Source organism: Electrophorus electricus, chromosome 4, assembly GCF_041902795.1.
Source record: "Electrophorus electricus isolate QZ-2024a chromosome 4, ASM4190279v1, whole genome shotgun sequence".
Lineage (NCBI taxonomy): Eukaryota > Metazoa > Chordata > Actinopteri > Gymnotiformes > Gymnotidae > Electrophorus > Electrophorus electricus.
In genome coordinates, this window is record NC_137500.1 from 32,592,199 (window position 1) to 32,617,087 (window position 24,889).

At 45.4% G+C, this 24,889-nt stretch overlaps 1 protein-coding gene across 7 annotated transcripts in view; it reads right to left on the reverse strand.

The window, feature by feature from the left end:
* thsd7ba (thrombospondin, type I, domain containing 7Ba) overlaps positions 1-24,889 on the reverse strand; it is a 154,022-nt gene that overhangs the window by 89,312 nt on the left and 39,821 nt on the right. For all 7 annotated transcript variants that reach the window (XM_081713346.1, XM_081713349.1, XM_081713344.1 and 4 more), the window contains one exon: positions 19,725-19,899. In XM_081713346.1, coding sequence (XP_081569472.1) covers positions 19,725-19,878 — 154 coding nt within the window. In that variant the 5' untranslated portion in view covers positions 19,879-19,899. The remainder of the gene's footprint in view (positions 1-19,724; positions 19,900-24,889) is intronic.

Consider the following 24,889-nt stretch of genomic DNA (forward strand, 5'->3'; position numbering starts at 1 on the left):
AAAGAACAAATTATATTAAAGTTTGTTATGGAAATAGTGAATGGAGAAAGGCAGTTTTAAAATAAATCTGTTCTAGATTGATTAGCACTTACACAAGTAATAAACAAGCAGTTTGTTTGTTATGCTGATTAATACAATGAAAATGAACTCCTTACATAGTTTTTTGCATTGCTCAAAGGTTTGTAATGAAACTGTAGTGAATATCTGTACTGATGAGACTTTTAATTTTAATAAGCCCAGTAATGCAGCTACATCTATAGACAACCACAGCCTAATAATTGAAAAACAACGACTGTGTTCTGCTGTGACACTGTGACTGTGTTCCACTGTGACCATGTTCCGTGGTGACTGTGTTCTGCTGTGACCATATTCTGTAGCTCAGTTCCTACGTAGGTCAGGGACTGGAGAGGGTAGACTTGGGCGGGGTGTGGGGGAGTCTTGACTCCTCCCATGCACACTGCCTTAAACCATCTCAGAGTTCTGACATCCCCCGTCAGCCTGCCTGCCCTCATTAGGGGTTCCTCCCCAGTTTTTCCATCAAACTGCTCTGTTGCAGTATCTACTGCAAAAAAAAAAATCACTATTCAGATTAAACTGAACTGATCTAATGTTCAGTGACTCAGTGAAATATGAATAAAGACGCTGTTCCTCTGGTTCAGCTCGCAAAGCCTTTCTTCAGGAAGCTCAAATCCCCTTCACACTCCAGTCGCACCTTGTGTTTGCTTTCTGCTCATGTGTGTAGCTACAACCAGCAGGCTCTAATGTACCTTGGGCTTTTCAAAGCAATTCATGCTGGGATTTTTAGATTTTTAAAAATGAAGGCAATTAAAGAATGAAATCTCGTCCTCTTGACACAGAGGTGTAGCCGCCGGGAGGTTAACAGTCTGCACTACGGTGCTCTGCAATGTGAAACACTCCACCATCTTTATAAAGACAGACACTGAGATGATTTCGTATGTAGCCTACTTGCTACCACATACACTGCACATCCCATGACTGACTAACACAGAAAAACACCAGTCTCCAAGAGCAAATGAAAAATTCTTGGTGAAGATTTCAGAGGGAAATGGTCTTCTCATTTGCCTGTGGGATGTTCTAATAACTACGTGGCAGGATGTTTACAGTCATTTCAACTCATCTAGAGGACAAATATCTTCTAGCGGATCCCCGTGTGCGGTTCCTTGGTGGACCACAGCCTGTGGTTCTATAAGCATCTGACAGTGTAAGCGATATCCAAGGGTACGGCTTCATTAGGGAGCTGGCGGCGTGCTGTACACGGAGAGCAGCGAATCACCAAACAGCAACACTCAACAGCCACTCCAGAAACCTGCCACAAGTCAAAAGCTTTTTATAACGCTAATGGTCTGTAGAATCCATCCAACCGCCAGCCGATACGGTAGCCTGTGGGCCAAGCTGCCATGATTTATGAATAAGCCTCAGTCCACCATTGTGTTTCGAGCCTAAAACACTCCGCACACACAGGGCAAGATTCCCCTTCTAAAAGGTTGCTACTAACAAACCTCAGTCCAGTACTTCAAGCCTAAAACAAGTTTTATCAGCAAAATACTGGCTTACTTCAAAAGATCTTAGAATGTTAAAGAGTCAAGATGAAGAAATACTGTAGAACACCACACGTAGTTCAAACTTGGGTCTGTGAACTCTTGCGCTTTAAGTTTTGATCTACCCACACCATTATGCAAATCTGCATTCCCAGAGAACTTTTGAGGTGGTCCCAGTACAATGACTGGTGTGGTGTTTTCAGAAAGCTCATCTTTCTAAAAAGAATTGCATAATGTAAATGCCTAAACACTAATTACACTGTATTATTACATATAATTATTAAGGTTTTCTGACCCTAACAGTGGTGGTGTTTAACACATAGCATACTTTATTTAGCCTTTATTTGTAGGTTGTTACAGAATCATAACCAAAGAACCAGTCAACTCATAATAATGCAACACTAGTAACAGTCATTTTTAGAAACTGATGTAATTAAAGCTCATTGAATTGAAAATTGATTAAAAAGTCTCATTTGCATGAATGTGTGATCAAAGCACACATGCAGAATAGTCACTTTGTGCTGATGCACGCAAACAGAGCCAACCCTGCCAGAGTAGCTCACAGCTCAACCCCAAGCCCTGCTGAACAGTTTCATAGCTCAGTGGAGCACAACATTAGAGTCTTTTTCTGCTGTTTTTCCCACACTCTGTGTTTGGTCCTTTGCTACTCTGATGAATGGGTCATCACTGTGGGAGTGGCACGTCTTCATGGACACACACGGGTTGTAGTGTGTCAAACGGGTAAAACACACAGGTACTGTAGGTCTGGTCCACAGTCAACTCCTTGGATGGCCCACATACTCTCTCTCCTGGGATGGACTGTACACTCTCTCTCTCTCTTTCTCTCGCTAGCTCTCCTGGGACAGGCCATGCACTCTGTGTGGATGTCACACTGCATGACTGAAGGTTAACCATTTGCAAATGTCACAGAGAGACTCAATCATGTACCACCCAACCACAAGCATGGAGTCCAAGTAACACACACACGCTTGCATGTACATACATATGCAGAAGCACGTGTATATGCACGCACGTGCAAACCCACACATGCTCACACTTGCACATACACACAGAAATTTGCTTACACTTGCACAAACACAAACACACACGCTTGAACACACATTCACATGCACAAAGACACACACAAACATACCAACCCCCCCAGCTACAAGGAAGTCGATTGAATTTCCGATGTCCAATTCAGGCAAAATCCAAAACAACACAGAAAGCACAACCTACTAAAGACATAAGCACAGAATCAGGACAGGTCAGACTTAACATGAGCACTCAGCTAGCCTGATCAAAGGCTATGGCCAGGGTGTGCAAGTGTGAGAGCTGCTCTGGTGAAGACCACACCCCAGACACATGCTCAGAGAACTCAGGTTCTGGCTCAGCTACAGTATAGGATCAGAGTTGGCACTTCACATCCAGTTCCCGTGATTCACACACACACACACACACAAACAGACATCACACCTGAGGCTAATACACCACTGCTTTAAAAGTAGTGATCTTTATCCTTTAGACCTTTACTAGCAGTCTTTCAGAAGGGGAATCTCGCCCTGTGTGTGCGGAGTGTTTTAGGCTCCAAACACGACAGTGGACTGAGGCTTGTTCATAAATCACAGCAGCTTGGCCCACAGGCTGCCGTATCGGCTGGCGGTTGGATGGATTCTACAGACCATTAGCGTTATAAAAAGCTTTTGACTTGTGGCAGGTTTCTGGAGTGGCTGTTGAGTGTTGCTGTTTGGTGATTCGCTGCTCTCCGTGTACAGCACGCCGCCAGCTCCCTAATGAAGCCGTACCCTTGGATATCGCTTACACTGTCAGATGCTTATAGAACCACAGGCTGTGGTCCACCAAGGAACCGCACACGGGGATCCGCTAGAAGATATTTGTCCTCTAGATGAGTTGAAATGACTGTAAACATCCTGCCACGTACAGTTATTAGAACATCCCACAGGCAAATGAGAAGACCATTTCCCTCTGAAATCTTCACCAAGAGTTTTTCATTTGCTCTTGGAGACTGGTGTTTTTCTGTTAGTCACAAATAGGTTGTAAAGTACAGTTGACTAATAACATTGATAGCCAGTCCTTACTGGTCTATTCCCTGGCCTAATTCTGGGTTGTTTATATAAGCCAGTTTCAACTGTGAATGGGTCATTATATAATAAACAATCGCTCTGATCTAGAGGGTAGGTTATTTACAAGAATGCTTGATTCTGAATGTCTTTCAATTGTCCCAACAGAAGGTCACTAGGACTAAACAGTGTCCAGGGACAGTATTTTCACAGCATGACCTCTGCGCCAATAACAGCATAATAAGAGTTAGCGTTAAGCCTCTTTTCCACTGCAGGGATGAACGGTTCTGAGTGTAGTCAGTAAACATTCCGTGTGTGTTTCCACATGAACATGACTGGAACATAACAGTGGCTCAATGATGTAGGGATTCACTGATTGGTTCTACACAAATGGAGGTATTCATGAGTTTATTCATATGAGTCAATAATTCTGATAATATATGAGTCTATTCATAGCAGTCTGATAATATACATCTATTCATGAGTGTCTGTTTGTATACATGAGCCTGTCCTCATTAGGACAGGGTCCTCATTCACATGTTCTGGTCTGACCTGATTAATCTCAGCTGATTGGTTAATTATAAAGGCTAGTCAGATCTGACTGAAGCCAGTATAACACTGGTTTGTGCCATGGCTGTCCCACCCTGGAGTCTGAGGCCCCGGTCTTCTGACGGACTCCAGAACATTACATTTTCTGCTGGTTCCAACTCTGATGTCCCACAGTTGATCCATCCAAGCCCTGCGTTCAGTAGACACTGGTGAGCTTGACCCAGTGGGCTGGAGGTAGGCCATTCCTGAACCTGAAGATAGTGGTTCACCTGAGCAGGTAGGAGGGCACCAGCACCAAGGTCACAGGTTCAGATCCCAGCAAGCATGTGTGTCCTCTTACTGATAAATGTGTCCATGGCTCTGGAGAAGGGTGTCTGCTGAGTAATGGAAATAGTATAGCTGCTCGTTAAACACAGGTGGAACTCCTTTAGTCCAGGTGACGTTCCTGTGCAGGCAGTTTTATCTGGTCCAGTGGAGATTGCCAACAAAAGGGAGCACACTCATTTGTTATTGTAATTAGGCAGCAGAGAAACAGCAGCTGCATTTTCCACCCAACAGCAGGGTTGTTCTAGTGCTGCAGTGTTAGTTCAGCCTAATGTCTTCTGAGATACAGGCATATGTTCAAGTATTTGAGCTGGCTGTTGAGTTGAGTATATGAGCTGGATTTGAGGCATATGTTTATTTGAGCTGGCTGTTGAGTTGAGTATATGAGTTGGATTTGAGGTATATGTTCAACCATTTGAGCTGGCTGTTGGGTTGAGTATATAAATTGGATTTGTGGCAAATGGTCGAGTATTTGAGCTAGCTGTTAAGTTGAGTAGATCAGTTAGATATCAGTTAGATTTGAGGAATAGGTTCGAGTATTTGAGCTAGCTATTGAGTTGAGTATATGAGTTGGATTTCTTTGGCCCAGAAACATTCACTCTCCTTTTGCACACTCTACCATTTCTCTGAAGTTATCCACGATAACTTATGGATGAGGTGTTCATATTTCATTTAATAGAAAAAACTGTACCAATTTAATTCTCATCAATATTTCATTTCTAGTAAGGCTTTTAAATGCACTCTTGCATGCTGACTGTGTGCTGGTACATTATTTATAACCTTCATGCAAGATCATGTTATATTTAGATTATTCTGCATGGCAAGATAATTACTGAATTCATATGAAAAGGAACTCATCATAATCCTCTGTAACTCCATTCGTCTTTTCTTTGCCATACATCAGCTAATTAACTCACAGGTGTCTGTCTGCATTTGGGCGGGGATTGATGAGTGATGTCTGATTGGTAAATAATTGAGTGTAGTCAGCTGTGCTAGAATCTCTTCCCCCTGTGGAAGACGGGGGAACTGTGGTTCTTTCAGCCGCTTGAATTGGCAACAAACACTTCCAGCACTTGTCTGTGTGACGGAGCAAGACAATTTCCCCATGCCACACTTAACTCTTCTCTTCTCTTTTTCTCTTTTGTGTAGTCACCAGTGTCTCCAAGAGTGGGAGACAGAACAGGGGGTCAGAGCAGATGCAGATTTAACTGAGATTTTAAAGTCAGCCACTTCTGTCTTGAGTGACAGCTGGTGTCTGGTATCGACTCTTCACAGAGTACAGCTCTGTAAACCCTGCCCACCCAGCACAGCACCCACCCACCAACCCAACACTTACCCAGTACAACACCCCCACAGTACAACACCCACCCACCCAAGCCAACACTCACCCAGTACAATGCCCTCCCACAACCCAACACCCACCCAGTGCAACACCCACCAACCCAACACTCACCCAGTACAACACCCGCCAACCCAACACTCACCCAGTACAACACCCCCACAGTACAACACCCACCCACCCAAGCCAACACTCACCCAGTACAATGCCCTCCCACAACCCAACACCCACCCAGTGCAACACCCACCAACCCAACACTCACCCAGTACAACACCCGCCAACCCAACACCCACCCAGTACAACACTCGCCAACCCAACACTCACCCAGTACAACACCCGCCAACCCAACACTCACCCAGTACAACACCCCCACAGTACAACACCCACCCACCCAAGCCAACACTCACCCAGTAAAATGCCCTCCCACCAACCCAACACTCACCCAGTACAACACCCACTAACCCAACACCCACACAGTACTACACTCGCCAACCCAACCATCACCCAGTACAACACCCGCCAACCCAACACCCACCCAGTACAACACCCACCAACCCAGCATAAGTTTATAGTGCACCTGGAATGCCATACAAGGGATCTTTTAGTATTCAGCCCTTTCCAGAGGACATGCAACCAGGCACTGCACACCCCACAATGGTCCAATAATATAACTTTATGCAAATGAAAAGCAAATCCTGCCAGTTTTATTTGTTAGCTCGTGATCAAGCTTAAGAATTCCACTCTAATTCAATGAGGTACCCTTAGATTTCAGCTATCAAGCAACTGTGTCTAATGAAACTGTCCACACATTGAAAAAAATTTATTTAGAATTTTGATTCTAAAATCAGCAGAAAATCAATAAAAATCTAAAATAATTGCAATCAGGTTTCCTCTACAGAGAACAGAGTTATTGTATTTCGTTGTCATGACTACGCAAGTGTTCGGTTAAGAAATACAGATTGTGTGTATTTGTCTTGAAATGCAGGTTCCTTTACACTGAAGTGACACATGTTTAGGTTTCACACAAGCTATCGCTGAATCACATGTTTAGTAAACAAAGCTCTCAATTTCTGATGTCTCCTGCCTCCGCATGCCCACAGCCTCGCTGTACTGGCTGAGGTGCTACCCAGTTTCATCTTAACGCTGCAGTGCTTGGTGTTCTCCAGTCAGAGTAGTTCCACCTCCTGTCAATATTCTGCTTAGGGTAACTCCCACACAATAAAACAAAACCCCTAAACAAGTTTAATTGGTGAATATGAACCTCAGACTTCTTCTGTGCAATCCCGGATGCTCCAAACAAGAGAGCAAGTTTAAATGAATTCTACCCCCAGTCCCTTTGGTCCAGATGCTAATCTCAGTTTATTAAGGTATGCATTTCATTTACCATTTATCAGCCTACAGCGCAAACCACAGAGAATGAATAAGCAAGTATCCAGCACGCAGAACACATTCAGAGACATTATTTCAGAGAGAGAGAGAGAGAGAGAGAGAGACAGAGACAGAGAAAGAGAGAGAGAGAGTCCAGCTGGTGATGCTGACAGGCTCAGTCAAGCTCACTTCTCCAGGTGTAACTGCATGTCTTCAGTAGTGCAAAAGACTCTTGATGTGAAAATGTAGAGAAGTGAGGGCTAATTGTACAGTGGTGCTGGATTCTTTTAGGCCTCTCGCCTGTACAGGCAGACGGCAGGCATCGAGCAGAGGGCTGAACACCAAATGGTATGGAAGAATAAAAAACAGGACACTCCGAGAGAGAGAGAAACAGAGAGAGACAGAGAGAGAGAGAGAGAGAGAGAGAGAGAGAGAGAGAGGGAGAGAGATATTCAGACCAACTCCTCTTACAGCTTCAGATCAGACCCGTTCTTTTGACAGCTACCAGATTATCTTTGGGACAGAAATTATGTACACTGAGAAGACATGTACCAAAGCTTTTGACAAAATAATAATTTTGAAAAAGAGTCGAGGAGAAAGCCAGAGAGACAGAGAGAAACGCAGAGGCAGGAACAGAGGAAGGGGGAGAGAGTTTGTAGATAAATGCAGGAAAAAGTGAAAGAGAGAGAGAAAATAACGTTACATGAAAGAGGAGCTGTACACCCTGTTTGGAAAGGTTTAGATTTCCAGACATATGTGGAATATGTGTCAGCCACAGGACTTCTGTAATGTTTATAACCAATTCGCATGGGACAAGAAATCTCATATAGATTGTAGAGGTGGACATGGCTACTAGATTTACAAGATGCAGTCACACACAAAGAAATCCATGTGTAACAGTCGCAGCTACAAAATGTTATTACAGAATGAAATATCAATAACCCTTAATCTGTCTGGGGCTGTTATGAACCTCGAAACTTGGATTTGGTCTGTTCCTCAGTCACTGTTTAATCCTACACATCTTCTGTGCAAAATGTTCATGGTAACAATAACATTTTTTAACATTAGCAGGTTGCATACATGTGGCAGAATTTAGCTAAAGGTGTCAAGGATGTTCCTCTGATAGGACCTTGGACGAGTAAACGTCGGCATATACAACGCCAGGAAATGTTTCCTCGAGCACTTCCATGTTTGAGGAGAAGCATTAAAACTCCTCCTGTGCTGGATGTGTTGGGATATTTACTGACATGGCAACTTGCATGAGGTTAGAATAACCTGGGGTTATTTTTACCAGTAATTTTATTGTGGGCAAAAACTGCTGGAATCTATAGTGATGTGGGAACTTGCAGTCTGTAAAAATGACAAACATGGTGGATTTGGATGGAACTATTTACATTTACATCATTTGCAGTGGTGGGGATTGAACTGGCAACCTTCCAAGCCCGTCCAAATAGGCCTTTAGTTATAGACACAAAGTCTTGGGCACATGAGGTGTAAACTGTTTTACAAAGTGGGCATTAAGTTTTGTTGGACACCAGAAAGGTAACTATGACAACAGTGCCAAAGCTCTGGGCATTTGTAGTGACCCTGATTTTGTTCCAGCCAGAGCCCAAGTGCAATGTGGCCAGATCTTGCAGGAAGAATCCCAGAGACAGGTCTACACACACACATGAAACCCGCAGGATGGTAAAAGCAGAGCCAGGGCTGCCGGGTTAAGCACCACAGATAAACACCAGGCAGACCTGCCGATACACACTCCTGCTGCAGAAGACGACGCGATAATCAACCCTGCTGTGACTCCTCTTTGAGGCCCAGTGGAGATGACACTGGACTCGACTTTTATCTACCAGATCTATTAAAAGGTGGGGGGGGGGAAAACAGAGAATAAGACAGAGAAAAGGAGAATAAAGTCCAATCAAGAAAACAAATAAAAAAGACGGATCACAGAGAGGACAGAGACAAAGGAAGAGAGATAATATTAAGAAGCCCTCTTTTCACTGCTGCCCTTCTGTGGGTGACTTATTGGAGGCGCTGGGAGCTGAATGTGGAGTCAGAGAGGAGTCTCACCTTCATCTGGCTCTAAAGAAGACATGCCACAGTATTATTAGATGCATGGCAAGGGACACACACCACACACACACCCTGCAAAAAAACAACAGATGTTCTGTCCTCTGTCTCTTAGGTATAACCAATGAGAGAGAGAGAGAGAGAGAGAGAGAGAGAGAGAGAGAGATAAAAGACAAAAGCAACTGAGCATAAAGTATGCAGGAACAACTGAGCAACTGAACTTCTAAATCCCCCTAAAACACTTCACAGTATCGTTTATTGATTCCCATGTGTCAGAGTTCTGATAACAAAGAGCTGTTGAGGAGAAGCTGCCTAGTGGTTCCATTTCATCATTTTAGATGCTGAAATTGTAATTTTCTATGGCAGTTTAAGTCTGCATGGCACAGTCATTTTTACCCATGACTAAACAGGAGAGAGGGAACTGGAGTATATCAGGGGCTGGAGAGTCTGTCACTTTGTGTGTGTGTGTGTCTGCGTGTGCGTGTGTGTGTATGTGTATCCGTGCATGTGCGTGTGTGGGTATGTGTATCCGTGCGTGTGTGCGTGTTATCAAGGAATCCAAAATGCTTGCTGGATCTCAACATTCTCTCTGCTGCTGGACAGCCACGGTCAGGAGCACCTTTGAAAAGGGACGTGTGAGATCACTGCTGATCTCTAACAAGGGGAGAGTGACAGAGTAATTTGTGCATGTCAGTGGTAATGGAACCAATTATGACGGCGCTTTAGGGTCATCAGGGTGATTAAGAGGAAACATTTTCTGCCCTCACATACTCAGAAGGCGGGTGCAGAACACCAAATCACCCGCCACAATCGGAGCTGCTTTCATTCAGTCTGCAACCGTTCACTTAGTTTGAGGACTGAGAGCTTAACAAGAATCACAAAGCAGTTTTTAGAGAATCACACATCCTTAAAGATTACATCTGGTGAACGGCAGAACGGACTGTGAGTATTTAAACACCATCGTAATGTGGCAGGTATTTCAAGATACTCAGATTGCGTTGTGTAATGCTAATTAGCAGGGTAATTCCAGAAAATCTACCATCTTATTCACTTATCCATTGCTCTTCTGGGATTCCAGCAGTCAGTTCAAATGGATGTAGGGCTCATTTGCAGTCAGACACTGGGGACACTCAAGGACTTTATGTTCCAGTGGACGTATGAGACCTCCACTGATGTAGACAAGTAACCCAACTTGACCTCACATGCCACATGGTGAATGCTTATCAGCGTTTTCAAGTCCCACATTAACTAAGAAGTGTACAATTATCACATCACAGGAGTCCAAATCGCACGCTGTGTGATGTCAGACACATGTTCCACTGATCCAGAGGAACCAGAGATCTTGGATGGCATCATCTGACCTCCTTCACATCTCCTACACATGTGGCTAAGCTGGTCCCAGCGAGACCCAGAGGCCCAGTGCTGCAGGAAGACTGGGAAAACACATGAAAGTACATCAACCCAGGCAGCTGGTGGAACTGGGAGCTAATGAGAGAGTCTGAGAGGACAGAGCCCTCAGAACAAACCAAAGGAGAAAGAGAGAGAGAGAAAAGATGAAAAAGAAGAAGAATCTGAGAGAGAAACCATTAGAGAGCAACCAGTACATTACGAAGTCATCAAAGGTAGTTCTCTATTTCGTGTAAACATATAGGCTATTACTACAAAATAGATTATTTTACTAGATTATTTGTCTAAACACTAGCACAGATAAACACCAGTTCAGATGAACAGTAACACAGGTAAACACCAGTTCCTATGAACACTAGCACAGATAAACACCAGTTCAGCTGAACACTAGCACAGGTAACCAGCAGTTCAGCTAAAACACCAGTAGTTTTAAACACCAGCACAGCCGAACACTAGCATAGGTAAACACCAGTTCAGCTGAACACTAGCACAGCTGAACACTAGCACAGGTAAACATCATAACTGGTAAATACTGCCAGAAAATCAAAACCAGAACTTAGTACTCAGTATTCCCTTCTAACATTGCTGACAGATGGATCAGATTACACCATCACTTTACAACAATTGTTATTGGCATTTCAAATGTGTGTGCAAAAGACCTCTGAATGCAAAACACCAAATCAGTCCCCTTTGTTTGGGAAAAGCCCTGAAATGGCCCCAGGGCAAAACCATGCCGGAGTGTGTGCTGTCTCCTCTGGGTGTTTGTCTGTTTAGCATTACACTAGTGATCTCACTCCTCCCTCACACTTTGCTCATCTTACACTTGCTCTCTCTCACTCCCTTTCTCTGTCTCCCTCTAAGATCCATGAGATGCAATCTTGAATGTCAGTTATTTCGCCTTTCTGGTTCTTTCCGTGGGGAAAGTGCGTTCTCACCAGAGCCCTTAAACGAGCGGCATAATAAAGCCGCCTGTTTGTAAAACAAAAGACGCTTCTCTCACAGTCTGCTGCTAATGCTGCTGGAATATTTAATCCAGACCTGTTTTTTTTCTTGGATCTGGTTTTCTGCTTTGAGGGCAGAGGATCTTTTTGTGAAATACCTCAGAGATCTGTGATAAAGATGTAAGGGAGAGGGCCAGGCCTTTAACATTTCCTGCTCTCTAAAACCACTGCCCAAGTCCAATCCACCAGGAAATGCAAATATGGTTTTTTGTTTCTTTTGAAAAGCCCTTGTTTCTGAGAATGTTGAACGAGTCTCTTCAGCTGATAAATAACCTACTAGTGGTGGCCTGTCCTGGCTCACACTTATAAGAGTCACGTTTAATGCACTGAGACTGAACCTAGTGAATCAGACAGATAATCAGACAGTTCGCTGTCAGCAGGAAATATTAACAGTATCAGACTCCACTGATCAAGACATGCGTATCGGACCAGAGTGGCACGGGTACGTGGTGTGTCTAGGAGACAGTGGCGTTGGTGAGTGACATAGAAGTAGGCATTATGTGAGTGAATGCTAGTAGAATTGAAACATCTAAATTTTCGAATATAAACAGGTTCCTTCACTAGAACTTTAGAAGTAAAGTTCTTTGCCTGCACAGCTGATGAAGGACCTCTGACCTCTGAAATGTATCTCTGGAAACTCTGTGTACTTCACTACAATGTTGAATATATATGTATATATTGAACTGAACATTCATGTAACACTGGTAGATAGTTAAATTAGATTTAACATGGTAATGGAAGGGCTGTAGTTATTCATTTCAAACACGTGTACATGAGGTGTTGTGGATAAATAAAGGTTTCTAATGAAGTAGATGGTGTATAGGGAACCACCCCCCCACCCGTCGGGCCAGACAGTGTGGAGTTGCAGGGTTTGCAGGGGATGCCTGGGGTGACCCCTGGGGCCTGTAACATAGCAGGCTAATTACCATACAGAACCCAAAGATTGGCTATCCAGGCCCACGTGGGGGGAGGAGCCACGTTTAATCACCGGGGGACCAATTCCGCTGCATTACTTTGCTAAGAGAGCAATTTTCAGTGACACATAGACACCTTCAAGCATGTTCGTCAAGTTGTAAATGAGCGCAGGATGGAAGGTGGTGTGTTTCTGACACATCTGACATATCTGTTCCCTACTTAGCAGTGCCTCCTCACCTCCTCCTGTCTGGCTGTGTCCTCTCCTCTGAGAATGACGTGGGATCTGTAGGGGACCAGCAGTGACTGCATCAGAAGTCTGTGTTAATCATCTTGGCCACATCTCTGCAAAAGCCCCCCAACCACCCCACCCCACCCCCACCCCCACCTGTACTGAGGCGTTTTTCTTCTGTAACCCAGCGCAGTGTATCCATGTGTCCATGTGTCCATGTGTCCAGGCCCAGGAACCAGTCATGAAAGAACCACACTTCTCCAATAATTCACTTTGATATATATATATATATATATATATATATATATATATATATATATATATATATATATACATACATGTCTGTAAAGCATTTTTGAGTATGAGAAAGGCACTATATAAATGTAAATAATAATAATAATAATAATACATGTAAACATATAACCATTACAACATATTATAATGTTTATATCAACATATTATATAATGATTACTTTGAACTTTGCATTTTCCAGACAGCCCACTTTTCATGCACAGTAGACACTGTAACTCCAGCTGAGATCAAAGGAGTGTCACATCCTGTAGCGTAGTGTGCAATGTCCTGTCATGTGCAGGACATGTAGTCCATCAGCAGAGGGACACATATTAGGGCTGGTGCATTCTGTCTCTAACAGGCCAGAACCAACTGAGTAGGTAATTATCAACATGGAGAAGGTCATGAAGCTCAGAGCAAGACAACAGGAACAGGGTCCTTCTGCACCTATGGGAATCTTTAGGAATGCAGCATGACACTATCAACTTCTACTGATCTCCAGCATCTGATCCCCAACAGCTGATCTCCAGCATCTGATCTCCAAAATCCGATTTCCAGCTTTTGATCTCTGGCATCTGATCTGCAATGAGGTTGTATGCATGTTGGTCTGCTCAAACTGTCTGATTTCTAGTTAGTTACTGAAACTAATTGATTCGACCACCCATGAACACTTATAAAAACATCTTAAACGAGCTGGACTTGTCTCACTCATCTTTACACATCAGCTTGGTTAAGTTTGAAATCCAAAAGTCGCCAAAGGAACTGCAGAACTTTGCATGTTGTTGGCAAAGAATCCTTCTCTATCTGGAAATAACTTCTAAGACTCTGAAACTCTGAGTGAATCTCTGAAATCCAGAATCGCACTGACAGGATCTCCCCTGGGACATGGAGCTGCTGGGAAATCCCAGCAAGCTGGGCACGGAGAGGCCATCCTTCGGCTCTGATGACGGGCCTGGATCAGTCAGAGCCCTGGGAGAGAAGGCACAGCAAACAACAGGTGCGGAAATCTCTCAGGATCAATGAGCATTTACCAGTGGTGCCTTCAGACTGTTTCAAGGCTGTGTTTGATTTAAGATAAAAGCACACACATTGAAGACCGTTACTTGACCTGTGGTCACATTTGGATTTTTACATTTTTTGAGGGTACAGGAGGACTTTGTGAAAGAATTTCATCATGTGTTTTTTTTTCTTTCTGTCCATCAATCATGTGAATCCACCTGCTCATGGAGGATAATGTATGACAGACATTCAGAACCTGAGATCTGCAGAGAGTGAGAACATTCAGAACCTGAGATCTGCAGAGAGTGAGAATATTCAGAACCTGAGATCCACAGAGAGTGAGAACATTCAGAACCTGAGATCTGCAGAGAATGAGAACATTCAGAACCTGAGATCCATAGAGAGTGAGAACATTCAGAACCTGAGATCCATAAAGAGTGAAAACATTCAGAACTTGAGATCCATAGAGAGTGAGAACATTCAGAACCTGAGATCCATAAAGAGTGAAAACATTCAGAACTTGAGATCCATAGAGAGTGAGAACATTCAGAACCTGAGATCCACAGAGCGATCAAGAACATTCCGGTTTCTTGCTCTGGTTTGGGTGAACAGTGGTCCTACAACTGGCATCATCTGTTTTGAATGTGGTAGAAACACTGTTAGTTTGCCTCAGAAATGATTCAGATAGTGGGGCATATGTGTTCCCATCTTTAATAAGCTTTTAGAACTGTAAAAAAACCCAAAAGGAATGTATGATCTGAAGAGTTCCAGTCTTCACAGTCACATACGGTGTCTTCCTGTGTTTCTCTTTCTCTCTCTCTTTCTCTCTTTTAAGTTAAAGAAGGTCTAAACTATGCAATTCTATGGTAAGAAAGTCTGAATGCTTCACTATTAAAAATAAAACCTTTATTGATTTCTGTCTACATAGAAACATTTGCTTTCTCTCTGATGTTCTTGTTTTGAAGTTCTCGTGTTTGGCTTCCTGTCGTGACTCTAGTTTTCAGTCCAGCAGAGAATGCCCATGGACTTCTCAATGCAAATCAAGCAATTGCAGACTGTTCCTTCTTTAGCTGCTCACCATTCAACTATCCCCCTTAAAACCACACAGCCAGTCGCTAAGAGGTGACCAGCGGCCCTGCAGTAGAGGTGAATGCTGGGACTCGATAATTGTGTCGCTTTGATGAGTTCCTGCGACTGAACAGCACTGAAATGCCTTCAATTTGGATATAAAGGAAGATACTCCAGGAGGCCCCCTAGTGTATGGATGAAGGCAATGCAGGTGGGGGTGGAGGCTAATGCCTCCACATAGCTTATTCCATTTCAAAACAGGAAAATACCAGCCTGTTTGTTGGGATGAAGCGGTTAAATGTCAGTATAGGTAGAGGATGTCTGAAAGCCAAACACAAAGGAGCTTTTTCCCAGCGTGCCGAGTGGAATCGGGTTTCAGCGTGATCTGAGAAAGCTTTCAGCACAACATGTGTGTAATCTGCGGCAATTAGACGTACTTTGCTCCTTCCCACACACACACTGTGATTTTCTTTGACTGTGATTCTTTCTCCAGACCAGTTATCTTTTTTTTCTGCTGTAAATTATCACAGTTTTATGATTCATGTTTTTTTTAGAAGTGAACATGATCAATAAATATCTTCTCTTTTAAAAATAAAATGTTCTGATTTGCTGTACACAGGCTTAATTTGGACCAATTTACTTGTGGCTCAAGGGCAATTTCTCTGTAAAAACAGGTCTGTAAAAAAAGAGGCCCAGAACCATTCAAAACACCCCCCCCCCCCCCCATCTGGACCCTCTGTGAGAAAAAGATGAGACATTCCACTAATGACAAACTCAGAGCTGAACAAAAATGCTAACATCTATAAAAAGCCTCCAACAGTTCTGCTCAAGCACAGATACTAATGCTTCATCATTATTATCTACCACTGGCAACAGAATGCCAGCCGGAGTAATCCGTTTCTGAAGATTAGACCTCTTACCAGGTTACTAAAGATAGTCCTACAGCATCTCTCTACATGCTGGACATAGTCCTGAAGACTAGCTGAAGACTAGCTGAAGACCAGCTGAAGACTAGCTGAAGACCAGCTGAAGACCATCTGAAAACTAACGTTAAACTGAATTGCAGAGGATATGGTGAATGTACATAATGAAAGATTAAAAGGGTTTGGGTGTCCAACACACATTCAGCTGCTGCCAAATCAAAAAAACCCAGAGCAGGTTTGGCAACATTTGGTTATATTTATGAATCATGTTTCATACAGCATTCATATGAAATCCAATTAAATCCCTGTGACTGATTCTAATACCTAGAATGTCTTTATGAAGGCGTGGCATGAGATGTGTGTGAAACTGCGGTGTGATGGCTCCCTGCGTGGGGACTGGTTCAGCTGAAGGGGCAGCACACCAGCTCAGAGCTCTGCGTACCGCTGAGACCACATACGGCCACCGTAATGCAATCATTTCTCTTTCTGCAGCTGCGAACGGCGTCTTATCAAACAGGGCATCACTCAGACCCAGCACAGCACAGCAGTTCCTCAATTCTGCTTCAGACAGATATCTAACCAACATGTGGAGCTGCGTTAGAAGGAAAAGGTCCACAGGAAAAACATTTCCCTCTTGTAGGAATAAGCATTAATACACTCAGGCTTTACATAAACCGAAAAGCTGAAAGGTTCTATGGGTTTTTAAGCACCAACTTTTAAAAGGGATCAGGTGCGAAATATATACGATGTTGAGGTTTGAAATGCTATTGTGGAATGATGGCAATTAGGGAACTGTACAAGTGTGCATTATGGCTCAATCATAGTGAGTGGCAGGTGCCAGGTTATTTTACGCAAAAATACAACAAGAGTAATGCATCTATCAGAGTGCACCTGGACAGTCGGTCTGCATAAACAATAAATGCATATTGACGTACCAGCCACTGCAAGACCCACATTAGAAATGAAAACAAATGGTGGTGATGAGTCAGAAAGGCGATGCTGGCAGTGTCCGGGGTTGAGCGATTAGGGATGAGTTATCTGATACCGGACAGATCCAGGCTAGAATATCGTTTGTTACTGGACGCACCAGAGGTCACTGCTGTTATCCCACACTATGGCATTCAGAGAGGACATCGGCCCAAGGAAACCAGGAGATCCCGGAAAATTCCAGCTTACTGTGCCGAGAGGATTGCGGGTCTCCTTTGAGGGAATTACAGGTGACTGAGAGAGCCAGTGTGCAACACAATGTCTACACTACACATTTCAGATGCACCGAACAGAAAGAGACAGAGTTAAAGCCAGGTGTGCACAGGCTGGCTCTGCTAGTTGCTAAGGTCATCATTCCGAGTGGAATACATCATGTGAAGTACTATGAATGAGTTTTAATATTCAAAATGTAATTTTTTAAAATGCTGTTTGGCATTTTGATTTCCTGGTACCTACAGTGCCTTTAAACTCTACTGCGGTCAGGATTTCTTTCTTACTTGACCTTTAAAGAAATACATTGTGACTTTGTGGTGAAATGCACTTTAAAACCAAAACCGGCTGATAACACACCAGGCGGTTAGCATGGCGGAGGTGCTCCAGCAGGCTGGAGGGTGGAGCTCTGCTCCTCTTTAGCTCTCATGCTTCTGAGGGCCAGCAGGCCAGAAGGTGCTGCTCCTTGGCCTCAGATGAGGGCGCTTTGTTTGAAGAGCTAAACAATCCAGCCCAGCACCCAGATCATGGAGGAGCTCAGGCCCAAAGCACACATGATTTCACTAAGATGCCAATTCTGCGGCAGTCTGGACACTCCAGCTGGGAGCGTGACAGCGCGTCCAAGCGTTAACTGTAAACATGGTCGGCTGGGACACACACGCACATGTGCACACGCACACACACACACACACACACACACACACACACACACACACACACACACACACACACACACTCACACACACACTCACACACACACAGCCTGGGGAAGTGCAAAATGTTACACCTCTCAGTCTCGGAAGTGCGCGGTGCGTTCAGGCTGACTCCTGCATGGCGTGCTGCGCGAACGCATCACAAGAAAACTTGGAGACGTTATAACAGAAGGACAGAGCTGACAAAGGTGCCAAAAAGCCTCCTGTAAAAAACCAGCTCACAGCTGACAGTCACAACCATCAGCCAAGCCAGATGTAATAACTCCTTAAGTATGAAATGATCCCTCAGTATAAATGTGTCCTGTGTGTTCAGATTCCTACAGACATGCTCGGAAGAGCAGGATTCCAGCGCCACAGAGATCCATTCCCTCTCCCTTCATCTCCGCTAAACTGAACTCCCATCTCTCAGTACCTGCTCTGTTCCTCTGTACACAGCACTGGTCTCCACTGTACCCACAATGCTTAGCACAAACGTTGCTATGACGCTGCAGGCATGTGCCACGTGTGAGATGTGAGGGTCTATGCGGAGATGATTAATAATTCATAACCAGGCATGCCTCATTCGCATCCTGTCATATCTACTGATTTCAATCTTGTGATAATCCCAAGAATTTAGTATTCGTTGAGAGATTAGTCTGATCTTCAAAGAGAGATTATGGAGGCATGGGTAATGTGTGTGTGTGTGTGTGTGTGTGTTCAGAGTCCAGAAAGGTGAGCAGAGGGACAGGATTAAAATGGCCTTCTGTGCACAAAAGGAAACACACTTGTCACAAAACAGAAACACCTTCGGTCTGAAGAGAAGACTGACTCTGAAGAGGGCAGTCAATGCAGGTGAATTAAAAGCTAAAGGTGATTTCTCTTATCAAAAACTATTAAAGTAAGGTGGCAGTTTGAATCAGTGCTGAGTGTAAACAGCAAACAGCAAACAGAAATTCCTGCCTAAAAGTGAATGTTTGTGAAAAAGTTCACAAAAAAAAATTGTTAATTTTAATATTTTCACTTTTCAAGCTTTACTCAAGAAGCTGCGCAGAGAATAGCCCTGGAAATAAATCATTTCAGGGAGGAAACAAGCGCCATCTTTCCTGGCAGAAGCCTGAGAGATTAAAGACCCAAATCAGATTTCACTGTTCTGCAAAACTGGAGCAAAACCTGCAAAAAGCTATCTTACATCTGACGACTGCAGCCAGACCCATAAATCTGCACCCAGGCATCCCAGGAAGTAATTATTTACCCCTTGCTTTGAGGACTGGGCTCGGATTACTGTATACATCATTACGTGTGATTACATTCTCTGTGGAGAAGCCCAGAGACAGATAATCTCCTGTAGAGCATACAGGACAAGGCCAACAGTCACCACATCTTGACATTATCTGAGGAGGTTGATGTTTCTGGTGTCATCTGTTGTGAGTATCTTAGGTTTGCGGAGATGTGTAGTGGAGTGGAGTGGGGTGGGGTGGGGTGGAATGGCATGGGGTAGAGTGGGGTAATTCTTCCCATGTTATCCAGAGGTTACAGACAGAGAATAACAGGACAGAGCAGAGCCCAGGTACACCACCTGGCCCAGACCACAAGGGCCTCAAACACAAACCCTCCCTCAGAAGTGTGGGATGGGAATGACTTCAGACATCGACCCCTTACCCCTTCTGACAGGGTAGAGGCCAGGGAGGAGGAGTCGGGAGCAAGCCCCGCCTACCTGTTTTCCATGAATAGCGTCTGTCTTTGGTGGAGGTCTGGTCTGCCCGCACCTGGACAACCAGGAGACACAGGGACATGAGCAGGAAGCCTCCAGCACACCCACGAACTCCACGGCTGCCAGAGCTGCCTCCCAGAATCCAAGTCCAACACATGTCCTGTCTGTCCTCTTAGACCTAAAGGGGAGGACAGAAGCCAGTTACCCCACACTGGGAAGATAAACACAGACACACTGAACAGCCACACAAGGTTTGACTGGGTGTTACTTTGGGTGAGGAGGCTGATGGTTTATATTGGCACATATCATCTTGTTTAATGCCAGTGCCTATAAGTTGCTGGTCATTGTCCTGATCTCAGGGTCTCCTGCTAAAGATGTGGAGATGTTTCTCGGTTCCTTCAGAAGTAGGTAAACACATCTGAGCTCACTGGACGATCGGGGCACTTCCAACCTTGAAATAACATGGTATTAACAGGTTTTATTGCCCCTGACCTCTGCCTTCATGATATATCGTGTGTGTGTGTGTGTGTGTGTGTGTGTGTGTGTGTGTGTGCGCGCGTATGTGTGTGTATGTGTGTATATGTGTGCGCCGCACATGTGTGTGCGAGTGAGCATGTGTGTGCATGCATGAGTGCCTATGCATGTGTGAACACATGCGTGTGTGTGTGCGTGCGTATGTGTGTATGTGCGTGCATGTGTGCATATGTGCATGTGCGCGTGTGTGCATATGTGTGCGTGTGTGTGAAAGCGCCACGCATGTGTGTGCACGCATGCGTGAATGCTTGTGCATGTGTGAGTGCATGTGTGTGCAACTGCGTGCGTGTGTGTGTGTGTGTGTGTGTGTGTGTGTATGTGTGTGTGTTTGAGTAGAAATCTTAATGAGCATCTGATTCACAAACAAAACTCAGTATTGTTACTGCAAAACCTTTGAACCCCCACTCATGCTGCCATGGACACTTTACTGTGCCTTGTTGAAATTGCAAAATTGGCTGTTGTTGAATATATGTGTGTGTGTGTGTGTGTGTGTGTGTGTGTGTGTGTGTGTGCGTGTGTGTGCCCGTGTGCGCTTGCATGCAAGCGCCTATATTTTATATCTCGCTGCGAGTGATAAAAATCAACACACCCTCCAATAGAAGAACAGCAATGGAGTGTAGCAAAGTTATTCCTTTCACACATAATAAACCTCTCGGTTGATAGCTGGAATGGGAGAGTAAGTCATTGTAAATGCCTTTCCCACACAGTCGAGGGTTATTCACGGAGAGCTCTCACCAGAAGGAGGTCCAGGCAGCCAGAAGCATCACTGTACCTCTGATGAGAGCCAATTTCACACACACCAGTACACTGCCGCATTATCTAAATTACGTTTCTGATAGATTCCCTCCTCTTTACGAGAGGCGCACAATGCATCATGAAGCTCTCTGGACAGCGAGTCACAGATTCCTATATTGATGGATGAATAACGATTAAACCTAATCCCCAATGTCCCAATTGGTTTTTGGTTGATTTCATTTGGGAAAATTAGATTTTTATCTCAACGCTTCAGCAGTGTTTCAGAAATCGGATTTGAAAGGGAGACGGCAGGAAGAGTTGAGAGAAAGGGGCCATCTTATAATGCTGCTTCTCCAAGAAAGTGTCAGATATATATATTTATATTTAAAAAACAACATTTAGAAACTTTGCTCACATTTAAAATGTGATTCAAACAAGGCACCGAGCCTCCACTGTCTGTCTGTTGCCCAGCACACCAGCGCTGTGTAGGGGACTGTGTGGGGACTGTAGGGCTGTGTAGGGGACTGTATAGGGGGGGACTGCGTGGGGACTGTGTGGGGACTGTAGACTAGTGTAGGAGACTGTGTGGGGACTGTAGGGCTGTGTAGGGGACTGTGTGTGGAATGTAGGTCTGTGTAGGGGACTGTGTGGGGACTGTAGGGCTGTGTAGGGAACTGTGTGGGGACTGTAGGGCTGTGTAGGGGACTGTAGGGCTGTGTAGGAGACTGTGTGGGGACTGTAGGGCTGTGTAGGGGACTGTAGGGCTGTGTAGGAGACTGTGTGGGGACTGTAGGGCTGTGTAGGGGACTGTATAGGGGACTGAGTGGGGACTGTGTGGGGACTGTAGACTTGTGTAGGAGACTGTGGGGACTGTAGGGCTGTGTAGGGGACTGTGTGGGGACTGTAGGGCTGTGTAGGGGACTGTGTGGGGACTGTAGGACTGTGTAGGAGACTGTGTGGAGACTGTAGGGCTGTTTAGGGGACTGTGTGGGGACTGTAGGGCTGTTTAGGGGACTGTGTGGGGACTGTGTAGGGGACTATGTAGGGGACTGTGTAGGGACTGTAAGGCTGTGTAGGAGACAGTGCGGGACTGTAGGGCTGTGTGGGGACTGTCTGGGGACTGTAGGGCTGTGTAGGGGACTGTATAGGGGACTGTGTGGGGACTGTGTGGGGACAGTAGGGCTGTGTAGGGGACTGTGTGGGGACTGTAGGGCTGTGTAGGAGACTGTGTGGGGACTGTAGGGCTGTGTAGGGAACTGTGTGGGAACTGTAGGGCTGTGTAGGAGACTGTGTAGGGACTGTAAGGCTGTGTAGGAGACTGTGTGGGGACTGTAGGGTTGTGTAGAGGACTGTGTAGGGGACTGTGTGGGGACTGTGTGGTGACTGTAGGGTTGTGTAGAGGACTGTGTAGGGGACTGTGTAGGGACTGTAAGGCTGTGTAGGAGACAGTGTGGGGACTGTAGGGGACTGTGTAGGGACTGTAAGGCTGTGTAGGAGACAGTGTGGGGACTGAGGGTTGTGTAGGGGACTGTGCAGGGACTGTAAGGCTGTGTAGGGGACTGTGTAGGGGACTGTGTAGGGACTGTAAGGCTGTGTAGGAGACAGTGTGGGGACTGAGGGTTGTGTAGGGGACTGTGCAGGGACTGTAAGGCTGTGTAGGGGACTGTGTAGGGGACTGTGTAGGGACTGTAAGGCTGTGTAGGAGACAGTGTGGGGACTGTAGGATTGTGTAGGGGACTGTAGGGGACTGTGCAGGGACTGTAAGGCTGTGTAGGGGACTGTGTAGGGGACTGTGTAGGGACTGTAAGGCTGTGTAGGAGACAGTGTGGGGACTGTAGGGCTGTGTAGGGGACTGTGTGGGGACTGTAGGGTTGTGTAGGGGACTGTGTAAGGACTGTAAGCCTGTGTAGGGGACTGTGTAGGGACTGTAAGGCTGTGTAGGAGACAGTGTGGGGACTGTAGGGTTGTGTAGGGGACTGTGTAAGGCCTGTAAGGCTGTGTAAGAGACAGTGTGGGGACTGTAGGGTTGTGTAGGGGACTGTGCAGGGACTGTAAGGCTGTGTAGGAGACAGTGTGGGGACTGTAGGGCTGTGTAGGGGACTGTGTAGCCAGGCTGGTGTTTAAGCCACAGTTCTTAAACTCCAGGTCCAACACACTCCTCACTCCCGTTACCTAGGGCCCAGGTGTGATGACAGAGTGGACCGTTACGTGATCACATTTTACGGGTATTACGACAGATATGACTGAAGCAAAGCTGTTTCTGAAGATTAATTATCACTGTACAGAATCCCATCTGAGATGCCACTAGTGCCCACATGCTGTGTTTGACACCCAGAGGTGTGCAGCTCCTGTCTCTCATCCCTCTGCTTCTTAGAGGAGCGTAGCACACTCAAAAGGGACACAGTGTGGACTGTAGCACACTCAAAAGGGACACAGTGTGGACTGTAGCACACTCAAAAGGGACACAGCGTGGACTGTAGCACACTCAGAAGGGACACAGCGTGGACTGTAGCACACTCAGAAAGGACACAGCCTGGACTGTAGCACATTCAGAAGGGACAAAGCCCGGACTGTAGCACACTCAGAAGGGACACAGTGTGGACTGTAGCACACTCAGAAAGGACACAGCCTGGACTGTAGCACATTCAGAAGGGACAAAGCCCGGACTGTAGCACACTCAGAAGGGACACAGCGTGGACTGTGGCACACTCAGAAGGGACAGAGTGTGAAGTGTATGAAGGGAATGTGCATTCTAGTGTCTCTAGTGTGGGAACCACAGGAAAGCATACAGGCTCAGGAGGAGCATGCCTGGACTTGACCAAAAAAAGAATCACACACACACACACACACACATGTGCGACAAGCACCCCTACCGATTTGAAGGTATTCTGCATTAATACAAACTCAAATACACAAACACCCACAGCAACAACAAACAAATTGACGTCTCACTGATGTCTGCAGCCTGGATGCACTAAAGGTAAGATACAGTTTATCAAAGATTCCCACCTCACGGCAGCAGCCAGAGCTCCAAGGGATGACGGATCGAGTCTGCAACGTCTTTGCACGCTCCCGGCAGTGAGGGTTTGGGGAATAGTAAAACCGATGCTAACGCTCCTGTGTGTGTGTGTGTGTGTGTGTGTGTGTGTGCGTCTTGCGTCTCTCGTATGAGCTATCCTAGAAATCTGACGTGTCAAAGTCCTGAGGTTCTTTTTTTCAGAATAACTAGGTCGAACAAGGCTGGCGGGCATGGCTAGATGGCAGAGTGCAGAGCCCAGAGGCAAGCAGAACACCACGGCAACGCGCCACGGCAACGCAACGCTCTCCTCACCACTGACATTTCAGCAGAGATGCTTGCCTGTTGCAGCAGTCTCTCACAGAGCTGGAACAGGAATTCTGCTTAACATTCTGAATAATGATTACCAGAACACCACTCCCACACACACACACACACACACACACACTCCTCACTGGAGGACGGTGCACCTGGGAACCCCATTTACAAACAGGTGTGCTAGATAATTAATTTTTAATTATATGCTTCCTCCCACAAAACTCTTCTGAGGCTCCTCTTATGCCCACAGGGACGCAGTCTGAGCAAACCAGCGTCCGTCCTATGCCCCCCAACCATCTCAGCAGGATGCAGGTCCAGATGAGGAATTGGAGACGCTTAGGCCCTGTGAGGACAGATGAGGAGTTGAAGACTCTTGGTCCCTGTAGCGTAGACACCTCCCTTTTCTCGTCTCCAGTACAGTATCTTATCCACTCGGCACAGAGCTGCCAGCCAGGCCTGGACCATTTCTCAGCAATTTTGAGCTGCTGATTAAAATATGTGAGCAGAGCAGCTCTCCAAATAAGAAACCCTTCACTGGGACCCCACAGAAACTCAGAAACTCACA